The 12,227-nt window shown below is 41.9% G+C and overlaps 1 protein-coding gene across 1 annotated transcript in view; it reads right to left on the bottom strand.

Annotated features, from left to right (window-relative positions):
* Positions 1 to 8,552: 8,552 nt before the first annotated feature.
* LOC146177237 (sulfotransferase 1C3-like) overlaps positions 8,553 to 12,227 on the bottom strand; it is a 12,555-nt gene continuing 8,880 nt past the window's right edge. The window contains exon 3 of the mRNA XM_084581108.1: positions 8,553 to 9,275. Within this exon, the coding sequence (XP_084437234.1) occupies positions 8,553 to 9,275 (723 nt within the window). The remainder of the gene's footprint in view (positions 9,276 to 12,227) is intronic.

The raw sequence follows: 12,227 nt of genomic DNA, 5'->3' as shown, positions 1-12,227 counted from the left end.
CAAGCTTCCCGTAAATCTTGGACCATTTAGCGTTTCGCTTTAACAGTAATAAGGCCAGTTATAATAAAACCATACGATTCCAAGAGCAAAATGACAATCAAAGGTTACGTATTAAAACGCCATGCCATCGTTAGCTGACGAAAAGGTTTGAAGTCCCCATAAAACTTTTCACTATGATATTGAAACTTGCTGGCAGAGTCATTTACACATTGCCTTATTTGCGCAATTCGCATTTCAATCTTAGCGATAAAGGACAAGTTTTAAAGTTTGCACAAATTTTGTCAAATGTCACACGTTTTGTCCCGGCAATAAGTACGCAGACGTACATGCCTGCCTCCTGCCATTTTTACTTTCTTTTTCAGATATATTTCCTTGCATAAGCGAACGATGGTATAACAGAGTTGTTAGCCAACATCGATGTGTTTCGTGCCTTAACGACCAACAGCATGCACTGCAAAGAAAATTAATTATTATGTTAGATGTTCTTGCGTTCCACATCAAGTTCCCAATCATCAGCAACACCCTAGTAGAGGCGCCTTGAAGAAACTTCGACCACATTTGAGAGTAGAATTCTTCAGCTCTCTATAAGAACGTACGACAAATCAAAGCAATGTATAACCGCATCTAATTGCCCTATAGAAATAACGTCGATTTTGATATGTACAACTCTTTGGTGAGAGCGTTGCTGATTCTAACGTTGCGGAATCGAACCAGGTGCGGCAGTCTTCTTCTATGGGCAAATTCAATGACGTCCGCATGCTGTGCGATGCAATCGAATGTTACTGTTACTAGATACAAGCACTATGTCATAAGCCCCTCTGTTGCTTCGGCATATTAACCGCCACATACGTACCATGGACCTCCATGAAAGTACTTTTTGGCTCCTATATAGGCCTGGGAAGAACAGCAAGCCCAACGATGCAGTACTGGGAGGCAGCTCCCCAGCACACCATCATTGAACCAACAATCACCCAATGCTGAAAAACAGTGGCATCAATACCAGGCCAGTATCGGCTTCCTGGGAATGTATCGTCTTTGCCAAAAGTAACCAGGCTGCATGGTTTGCTTCTTGCTTGTATTATAAAGCCTACAAGTATTTCCAGAGGACCACAACTTGTTAAGAAGTGAGGACAGGAGCTCGTCTTTACTTAGCACAGATTTACAGCTCCAGAAATGGTACGAATTCCCTGCTATATCCGACTGCGAAGCGGAACACGCAGCCTGGTTACTTTTGGCAAAGACGGTACATACATTTGCTGTTGTTAGACATCGTTCATGCCGGTATTGTTCCAGCGTACAGCCAGTTTGGCACTACATCTGTAGCTTATTGCTGGCGTTTCCAGTCATAGCCCGTGTAGAAAAACCTCCCCGATGCACTAGTGTCTCCAAGGTGGCCAAACCAGTGGCTTTCCCTACATGGATGATCACTAGCGTTTCCATTTACGTTCTGTTATAAACCAGCGCATTCGGTAGGCATTACCGAGCATTACAGCAGCTTATTCTGCATAGATATACAGTTTTATTTTCCTATTTCAGAGTGTAAGGAGGGACGCAAAATTAAATTTCTGTGGCAAATGGTTCAATGAATCTTTTTGTTAGTAAGCAACTAGAACCATTCTCAAAATAAGACAGCAAAAGGATTAGGAAAAAAATATTTATTTTAATAAAACTTGTTTCTGGGCTAGCTGGTTATACATTCTTAGAATAAAAGGTAGTGCAAAAGGACGAGGACGGAGGAAGGAACACAGACATGAAGCGCTCGTGTTTTTGTCCCTTCCTCCGTCCTCGTCCTTTTGCGCTACCTTTTATTCTAAGTATTTATTTTACTTTTGGATACACTGCTTCAGTGCCTGCTGGCAGAATATCTAGGCGAATGGAAGGTTCAACGACTGGCTATTCCGTGCGAAGGAAGCAGCCTTCCAAATATCTAAGGTATATTTACTCAACAAAAATAACTATCTTCTATGGTTTTTTTTTAGGCTGCCTGCGTTTTAACTACCCTAATAGTGAAAAGCAACCCATGGATGCGTATGAATGAACAGAGGAACAGTTCTTGGAAAGCGGTTCGGGGTGTCCACGTAATTGGAGATGCGCTGCTAGGAAAGACCCAGATGTTCAGAGGATGCGCAGGGATGGGAACAGTGACTGGTTGGAGAGGGTCGATTGGCTCAGCGAAGCGCTTATTCCTTCCGATGTGACGATGCCGATGAAATCCTGGAAATTAAAAACTGTTATTCCTTCTTGCACGAATGACGTCTGTAACGAACGCAGCAAAGGCCTTAATGCACCAAGTAGAGATCAAGTTGATTGCTTGGATAGTCTAGCATAGAAAGCGAAACAATGGGCAGCATATGTGTCATTGCACACACTTCCGTATCACGAGCATCTTATAGTAATTAAATACAAATTTTAAAATGTGAAATATCACCTCGTAGGAAGCGGCGTGAAACTATTAGTAATGGTGTCTCGGTGACCATCAATAAAATAGATTGTTCAGGAAGTTTGGTATGCAGTATTTAATGATGTCGAGGTGACAATGTAGGTGACTGGCAGGTGCAAGGTAAACGGCTACGGCACCTTGCCGACAGGTACATTTGTATGGTTCGAGAACCTCTGCTCTGCTTGAAAGGTATCTCCTCTCTCACAGTTGAGTTTTATCCAGCCACGAAATCTCAGATAACTAACTGTGTAATTAATTATGACAAGTAGAACGAGAGGAAGGGGATGGATGACACGGTTTAAAAGAGCACTGAACAAGGGTAGAGGGGAAAGCCTCAGTTTGTAGGTCGAGCCAACGTTTCGACAAGTGGACTTGTCTTCGTCTGGGCAGAGCGATCAAATGATGATCGCTCTGTCCAAACGAAGGCAATTACACCAAGGTCAGATTTATCACCCCTTGCAGAAAATGATAGCATTTTTTTAGTTTTGAAATTCAAGCCCAGGGCAATTGAAAACAAAATATCCTTTTCTGTCTTAATCAATTTGATTTTATATCCAAATGCACCGTGTGACACAACATATAAACATATTTAAAACAAAATGTCCGATCTTCGTTTCTCTAGATTATGATGTTTTTTTGTTTTGTTTTTTTTATCACGTATAGATATGGCACATTTTAGCCTCTTTGAACAATATTTTTTAATTCCAGGGAAATACTTTAGAAAAGGTTTCTATATGAGCTCAACGTATGAAATTTAGAACAGCTTTGTTTTTTTAAAGCGTAAATGAAAGTAATCGGTATATCAGGTCTCTACACATGCTGTACCATGGGACAAGACAGTATAACTGTGAGACAACTGTAAGGAAATATCGGCAGAATTACCTGGAATCAGAAATTGCACACCTAAAGGAATCTGTGTGTGCTAAAAAGTTGGCACGCTAATATGAACAGCATGAAAGCATTGCACACTTCTTTAAGGTTATTTCATACTCAAATGAACACGACCGCTATTTCTGTCGCTACGTCGCAAAAAACATTTCGAGTGGATAAAGCTAGTCAAGCGGGAAGAACGAAAAGATTCTTATAGGTTCGAACTATTTCGCCAGATTGCTGCCGGTTGGGGTGAATTTCGCTCAATCGCCTATGATCTAGACGGTACTGACTCGCTGCACGGGAAGCTGAAACACTTATGATTTCTCTCGTGAACGAACGGTAGGTGTCCAACGTGTTCCCTAACGCAACAGTTAGCAGACGACATGGTAAAGGTGGTGAAAAGACAATATTAGCAACGACGAATGAGGAAATTCATACCAATCGGTGAGCGCTGCTTTAAAATACTTGATAATAAACTTTTTCTCAGCTTTTTGTCTCATTCTCTATTCCGCCCTAAGGAAAACAAACTGGCACATAGGTGCATTAATTTGTGAACGTTTGAAAATATAAAAGGACGAAATGAAAATGTTACTCGCAAATATGATCTTGCAGGCCGGGTTTCTGAGGTACGCTTCAGCTATCACCACGAGTCAGATGTGGCTTTTGCTTCTGAAGGCCACGAAGAGCTTCATAATGCTGAGTTGAATCATGCGATTCTGAATGTTGCTGGAAGATGCACTGACGACACGTAGACACACTCCTTAACACAAAAAGAAAACCAATTTTGAGTACCCCAGTGAGGGCGCTGTCTGTACTTTGTAAAAATGAATAAGTAGACAAATAAATAAATAAAAATTACATAAGGGGCGGTAGGCCTGAAATACGGCACGCACGTCTTCTTTCTAAGACTCAAATATTTAAGGAGCAAAGGAGGGCTTCGGCGTTTCAGCGGGCGAGTCCATTGCACTTACTGTGTAGCCCCGTTGGCAGCTACAAACACGCCTGATCCGGGCTCAGCAGCAGGAGCAAATGCCCGGTTCCAGACGCTCCGTTCGGTTTTCCAAGGGCTCCTTAAAGCGCGCATATGTGCGTTTATGTGCGCATATATACATATGTACGGACCGAGAGCTTACGAGACCGTACTCTCCCCCCCCCCCTCCCGCCAGGAAAAGAAAATTAACAAATAGGAATACAAAACATAGAGATATGCGGAGGAGGGTGCATGCGCGGCGCTCTGCACGCAGTTTGGAAAACAGATTCGGGGAGGTCAGCATGTAAAGTCACAAACACGAAATAGCACCTCGCACGGTGAAAGCTAGAACTCTTCTGGTAAAGGGTCGACCGGGAAGAAATATGCGGAAGAGACGGTATTGTTCTGTCAAAGGTACGGTCAGAAACAAAATATAAGCGGCGTTCGCCTTTCCCCCATCCCCGCTGCCAGTACTGATGTCTTCAAGCTGGCGGCGGAAAACTGCAATACCGCGCTCTTCGGGCTTAATCGCATGACGAGAGGTACACTGGGCGGGGGTCGCGCTCGTGTTCAGACTTTATTATTATGAGATTTTCCTTTATCCCTATTACTCCTCTCCTTAATTACCTCTAACTGTCCACTCACTGTCTCGCACTTTCTGCCCGCCGCGAATATCGAGCTCAGGTCGCGGCTCGCACATACATTTGTCTTGCCCTTTCTCTTATTTTTAATTATGTAACATCTTGTTCCTACTACTTTCCAGCAAATAAGCGCGCAGCTCTGCCACCGGTTTCTGTAAAACAAATTCAAACAGGCGCTTAATATGTGCGACCTGGTGCTGAGACCTGTTGGTTGATGGTGAAAAAAAAAGGCTATTCATAGAGAGCAACAGATAATAAGACAATGCCTAAGATAATAATTCAGATGAAGGGTTTATAATAAAATAAGCTGTCACACTAAAAAAAACTTATCGTCAATCTGCTCATTTTGTTGCCGATTGAAGAAATTCTACCCTTCCTTGCGTAAGACGTTTGAGAGGTAATCCGAATCTATGACTATGTAGAGCGTTCATTTGCGACTAGTCTATCTAAAAATTAGGCGAAGTGTTGCACAGGGCACGGATTCCAAACGTACTGCAACACCACACTAGAATAAGCCAAAACGAAGAAAAATCATCAGAATGACAACTGATAACTTTTTCTTATTCTTTATTCAAAAAATAACATGCTTGCAAGTAAAAAAACATAAAAAAACGTAGAAAATTTGCAAGGGCAAATCAAGACAAATTCCGGGAGAGTGCAATGTTTTACGCAGAGAACAGAATATACTTCATCACCGTGGGCAGGGAAGGTAGGAAATATTTCACCAATGCAGGCAGGAACATGCGCTGATACATTTTGCAGCATACTGCATAGACGAATGTTTTCCCGTCACAGATGCGATGCAGCATTCTACATACGTATACCCGTATTGGAATTATGGATGTAGTGAAGAAAATTTCCCCTTTAGGATGAGCAAAGTAAAACGCTAAATTCAGTCGCTATCAGCCAACTAACTGCTGATGTCGTTTACTGCGTGTGCAGTACGCGTTGTTTGAAACGTGAACTCATTTTTCAATGATACGTCATTAGATACATACACCACTAGGAGCGCCAGGTGGCAGTACATTATGTATTTCAGTCCGAGTTATTAGCCTTGCAGATATAAAAATGGTAATATCAATTTCACTAGTCATCAATATTCAAAAACTACCATGTGCACGTTTTAAAATTATTGTGTCGCAATTCGGTACACGGACGACATGCGCGATTTGCTCAGAAACCAAAGTGCGATATATAAGGAAGCATAAGAATACCGGCTATACAGCAAATTAGCGGACAGCAGACCCGAAGCTGGGTGCCTGCAGCGAGTCTGTGAATGCGTTTGAATGACATTGTACTGAAATTTCATTTTATGAAATGCCGTGAAATCGCTTCTTTATGCGTGTTAACATAGAGAAATATGAAAACCTGTTTACAGTCGCATAATCATCGCAGCATAATATTTATCTTGGAGTCATTCATAGCCAGGTTTTCAACGGAGCACTAACAATATCGAGAGACAACTTAGCCGATCGTCGATGTTTTTTTTTTAATTTCACTTTCATTTTCATGATATTACCCTAAAGGCCAAAGTGGGCATTACATAGGGGGGGGGGGGGGAGAAATCATAAAAACATTGTTAAAACGTTTCATAGTGTCATCACATGTTAACAAGAAAAAATGAAAAAAGTGATATACAGAACTAGAAACAATTACAAACAATATTACATACCTAATTAATGGCAACACGAGCCCAAATCAGACAAAAACAAAAATAAACGAGCGTAAAAACTTTAAAACAGGCGCAGTTCTCAATTTATTAAGCATTTCCGACTAAGCAGGGAACATCGTTTCCAAGGCTTCCCTAAATTTTTCATTGTTCATGAGGCAAACAATATTTTTATTTAGATCGTTCCATTCATTAATTGAGAGATGGAGGAATGAATACTGTAACAAATTTGTTCGCGCAAAAGAAGGTTCCATTTTGTGATCATGGTCGCGGCGAGGAAAGATTTGAGTGGCCGGATTTATTTCGTCGATGTTGTAATTTGAAGGGTTATAGTAAAGCCTGTGGAAAAATATTAGGCGATTAATTTTTCGCCTAGTCTCTAAAAGCCGATGAGTTGGCCCTGCATCAGAAGAACAAGAGACAAACCGTTTCAATGGAGCGTTTTTAGATACGGCACAACCGATATAGGGAAGACACGGTAACCTGGTCCAATGTAGCCCGTTGTCAAAAACGGCACGGCCGACATCACGAGACTAAGAGACAAGATGGCCCAAATTACCAATGTCTAAAAACGGCTTCAGACTTATGGTTTTCCGACTATGGCTTGTCCAATATCAGGACACAGGACAAAATGGTAGAATGTAGCCAGTTTCTAAATGCACCTTGTACAATATCGGGAGTGCACAGGAGAAAGGCTCCAATGTTGCCAGTTTCTAGATAGGTTTGTCCAATATTGGAAGGGCAAAATGCAAACTGGTCCAATATTGCAAGATATTGCAAAAACTGAAGTAACATTCGGGAACACGTGAAACTTGGTCCATTATTGGATTTTTTGTGTACTGACAAAACCTATGTTTGGGAATCGTCGAAAATGCGGACCATTGTAGGACCACATTTTACCACTGTATTCCCAATATTGGACTCCGGCCAAGATACAGCTACTGTTGGTGTTCTAGGTTATGATATGAAGGTATAGTGTTCATCTACAGTCCAGATCTGTAAAGAATAACAAGCCCAACGATAAGAGCTGGAAGACAGCTCGGTCCAGCTGCAACCTTCTGCTCAGCGATGGCTGGTGTGCAAGGCCACAACAGCAACCAAATTTAAAACATTCTTGTACTAAGAAGAGAACCAAACAGCATTTAGCATACTTCTGAACAAATATTTTCAATCAAATTATTGCGAGAAAGTACGCACTGCTGCTAATTTAGGAACTAACTGCGACGTTTCATATTTTGACATTTGCGCCGCACAAAAGGATAAATTTCTTAATCTGTTTCGAAAACGCACATTAAGAAACACAAACTCTGGTTATCGGTAAAAATCAACCAGCTAAAAACACGCTCTATCAGTTTTCATCTGCTCAAAGAGCGATCCACATGTGCTCTCGAATGTTTATAAAAAATGGGAAACCTTTGGAACTCCAGTGATAGCTGGCAACTGAACACAACACGTGTGCGCTTTAACACTACAGAGTTGTACAGAATCATTTTGGTAAACACAGCTCAGACGCACAAACGAAGCACAAAATACGACGACACAGGCGTTCAACGCGATGACAATGACTGTTTCGTCTATTTCTATAAGCGCTCCAGACCAGCATTGGGTAACAGCGTCTAGCGAAACAGCTCACATGTCTGAAAATTCATAATAATAAATGATTTTAGTTTTGTTCATGAAATACTTATTTTGCAATCCTTACCGCTAATTCCTTTAAAATATTTCACTGACTTCTTTCTGTTCTCTTCACACGGCTACGGCCGTAAGCTGTAAAAAAAATACATTTTTTTTCTCGTAAAGTAAATTGCCGTCGTCTCCACCAACGCACCTCAGACATCGTAAAAAACAAAAAAAAAATAACGAAACGCCTGTTGTGTACAAACATTAGTATCCAAACATCGAGTCCTCGGATATTATCGAACATGGGTCGTGGCAGCAGAATATTATTTCACGTTTGCATCAATCTTCGTTGTTCCACAGGTTCATTACGTCACACCTGTTACCGGCCACAGATTTGATGCGCTCCTGCATCTTTCTCTTCATATCGGGTGTAAACATAGAATCACGTGTAACATTCTGGTCGCTCGCTTCTACCTTCTTATCAAAAAGCTTCCCGCAGGGTACTGAGTTCGCCGCCTTCTGCAGTCGCTTAACCCACTCGGGTTTTTCTTCTTCGCAAATTTCGGCGGCCTCTTGCATCCTCCGTTTTGTGTCACTCTCGACGCATTCCCAGACGCCTTCGTGTCTCGTTTCCGAGCAGATCTTCTCCAACAACGTACGGCTGCTCCTCAACTTCCGACCGTACTCCCCGTCTTCGCCCAGGAAATCAGCAATCCGCAATACTGTCGTCTTGTTCTCCCCGGCCAGTTCCTCGTACGTCAGGAAGAGTACGTTGTCGTCGAACCTCCGCGCGTACCAAGATATTAGGTTATCCAAATAGTCACCACACACGGCGCGGCCCTCGACAAACTGATCGTAGAACGTAGAGAAGCCTTCGAGGTCTTCCTTCGAGGTTTCATTCCTTCGTACATTGAGCAACTGCTCGTAAAAAAACGCGCTGCAGTCGTATGGATTCCTGGCAACGTAGATGTATTTCGCGCATTCCGCGCGAGGAACGAGACGGTAAGGTAGATGGGTTCGGACGCTTCCGGGTCTCGGCATGATGTCAAGAGCCTCGGCACCCTGCAGACACGCGACAAATATTCATATGTTAAAACAGCTAAAGATACACATTCGAGATGCACAGGCAATCATAGAGTGCGATAAACAAAATCTGCGACAGCAGTATTGGCTAACAGTTTTGGGTTTTCGTTGATCTATTTGCCCATGCCTCTGAATTTTTTTTAGTCCTGGGACAGTGCCGGCTGGGGCTTCTGAGGAATGATTATGGGTGGTCGGTGAATAACAGCTTCTGTGGGTACAGATGGACAAATTTGAAGAGTGAATGGAAGATAAATGTACGTAGGCGAGGTGGATGGAACACCTTTATTGGGATATGAAATTTTGTTTATGAGTGCAAAATAAAAGTTTGATTAGACTAATTTTCCAAGGAACTCGATACTATGACTTTCAGAGTGTCAATTAGTAAACGAGCATTTTTGTGATTAAAGCTTTAAAATTCTACGATCTTGTTTATCTCAGCTATCTGATTCAATGGTCAGTGGTAAAAGTCAAAACATCGATAATAGCCGGTTGCACTCAGCTCCTTCTGGAGATTGACGCGTACGGGTTGCAATTCCGCTTGCTGAGAACCTTCCACGCCACCTGGGAAAAAGACACTATTCTCCCAGCATCCACCCTGACCCCGATAGCCTCAGTACTAACCTCCCTGCCTTTCCTCCTCGTTATCTTTCTCCTCCTTCCTTTTTTCTCCTTTGTGGTAATTCAAAGTAAAATTTTCAATTTCAAATGAATTAACCAAAACAATATAAAAAGCGCCCAATACACAGGCAGCGTTAAAAGTGTTTCCGTCAACCCTTAAGGCAAAGCTTAAGCGTGCCACGAATTTTTTTACCATAATGTGATGCTTTGAAGGTGTGAAAACGCTGCTACTGCTTTAATTTTTCTCAGCCTGACTATCGCCTTGAGTCTATTTGTTACTGAGCAGAGCTTTTACTACTAACACAAAGCCTTCTTTGGATAGCCGGATTCGCGCAGTCGCTAGACGTGGTCATGGAAACTTCTGTGTAATTTGTGCTCATATAGCTTGTTTAGCACCTTCTTAATTTTATTGTATTCACACAATATTGCGGGCCCTCATTTGAGAAAGGGCCAGTTACTTCAACAATGCTTCGCTTAACTAGTGTAGACTGAGCAGGATTATACGGAAGGAGTGGTTTGTTAACTCGATGGACATAGCTCCAGCGTCCGCAGTCTTATTCAAAAGCTAAGCTCATGCAAAAGAAACAAATTTCCTTTTTTTCTGACATTTCATGTCAACCTGCAGGGGACGGCGACATTCCTCAGAAATTACTAATCTATCGGAGCATAATTCCTGGATATTGACCGTCAACCTTGTTGAATTCCTGAATGTTGGTCACGGTGCACACGGCAGTGATCAAAACGTCATCCTCAAATATCTTCACTCTTAACGCTTGATCCCATGTAGCGCTTATTGAACTTCCAGTCAACTCGGGATAGATACAGATTGCCTAGTACTAATGCCAAGCATGAGTCAATGCATACGCCCTCCTTCTGAACACAGGGCTTTCCTTGCCAGTTCAAGAAGGATGAGCGTTGGTATCAATTTGGAAGACCTAACAAACTTCGGCAGACAGAGATACTTGCTGCATTCTGGATATTGATCGTTCTGAACTTAACATCATCTTCTACCGACTATAGGTTAAAAGCGCAAACAACGTTACAGGAACGCATGAGAACGGGGAGACACAATGAGCGCTGACACAGTGAACGCAAAAATTGAGCGCCAGTTTTCTCCTCGACTGTGTTCCTGTAACTTTGTTTGCGCTGTTAAGGCGTAATGAACAACCAACAATCCCAATCTGCTGTTCTGGTTACCGGCTATACTAAGCCTGAATGTGGTATTTGTTGTAGTAAGTCAGAGATCATAGATGTCAATTGAAAATGCTCCAACACCAACGTCAAGTTAAACCTGGAAAGCGCAAAAAAACACACGGACAACAGCAAGAGACAGACACACCGTGTTTTTTGCGCTTTCCAGGTTTAACTTGTCTAACCAACTCGCCCAAACGCTGCCATTATTGACCAATGTCAAGTTCTCATCTGAAAAGTTCTAGTACTTGTTCCGAGATTTTGCTTAGAAACGGAACATTGAGAATCACCTTGTCGCCGGTTTAGTTCACCTTGTGAGTATAAGGCGACCCACTGTTATACACTATACTCACTGGACTCTCGCATTCCAAGCTTAACTGGGATGCAGCACCTTTCATTTCACCGGCAAAAATGCACAGCGCAGCAGGGGAGACGATTTTCGCATGCCTCCTTTTTTTTTTTTGTCAGATATCCATTCGGCTTTCCAAGACTTCAAAGTTTAGCAGCAATGCTATTGAATATTATGTGTCATGCAACCTGCCATGACTAATTCATGGAAATCCTCATCATCTTAAAGAAACTTGTGAGCAGATTAGTTCATATTGTCCAATAGTTTTCTCTAGAGCTTAGAACAACGCATTATAAAGTTGATTTTATAGAATTTACAAGTTCTTCATTTGAATGCTCAAGAAATAAGGCCGTAATGTATATGCAGGTGGGTTGCAGGGCAAAGCAGACGTTTCTTTCTGCTAGAGAACAGAACAAACTAACCGGACAAATAAAGTTGCCTGCCGAACACCCTACCAAACTTCTGAATATTTGTATCTACAGCTACAAAACAATGTATGAATTGAACCGGCATTAAATATTAAACGCTATTCCATTTTTCTTCATTTTCTGAATTGGCATTGGAGTTTATAATATGGAGCCTTGTTAACATTTTTGTTAAACTCCTAATTTCGACTTCAGGTGTCGTACGTTTAAAAAATGGCGTCCCTGTGCAAGCCATTGTCGCCAAAATTAAATTAACTTCTGCATCATAAAATAAACAAACTTAATCTTTATTTGCTGCATCAGAAAAATAATGGTAGCCACATTATCAACGCATAAGTAAACAAATGC

This window comes from Amblyomma maculatum, chromosome 10 (genome assembly GCF_055883805.1).
Source record: "Amblyomma maculatum isolate TAMU_Amacu chromosome 10, ASM5588380v1, whole genome shotgun sequence".
NCBI lineage: Eukaryota > Metazoa > Arthropoda > Arachnida > Ixodida > Ixodidae > Amblyomma > Amblyomma maculatum.
The sequence above is the reverse complement of the archived record's forward strand: the minus strand, read 5'-3'. Positions and strand labels throughout refer to the sequence as shown.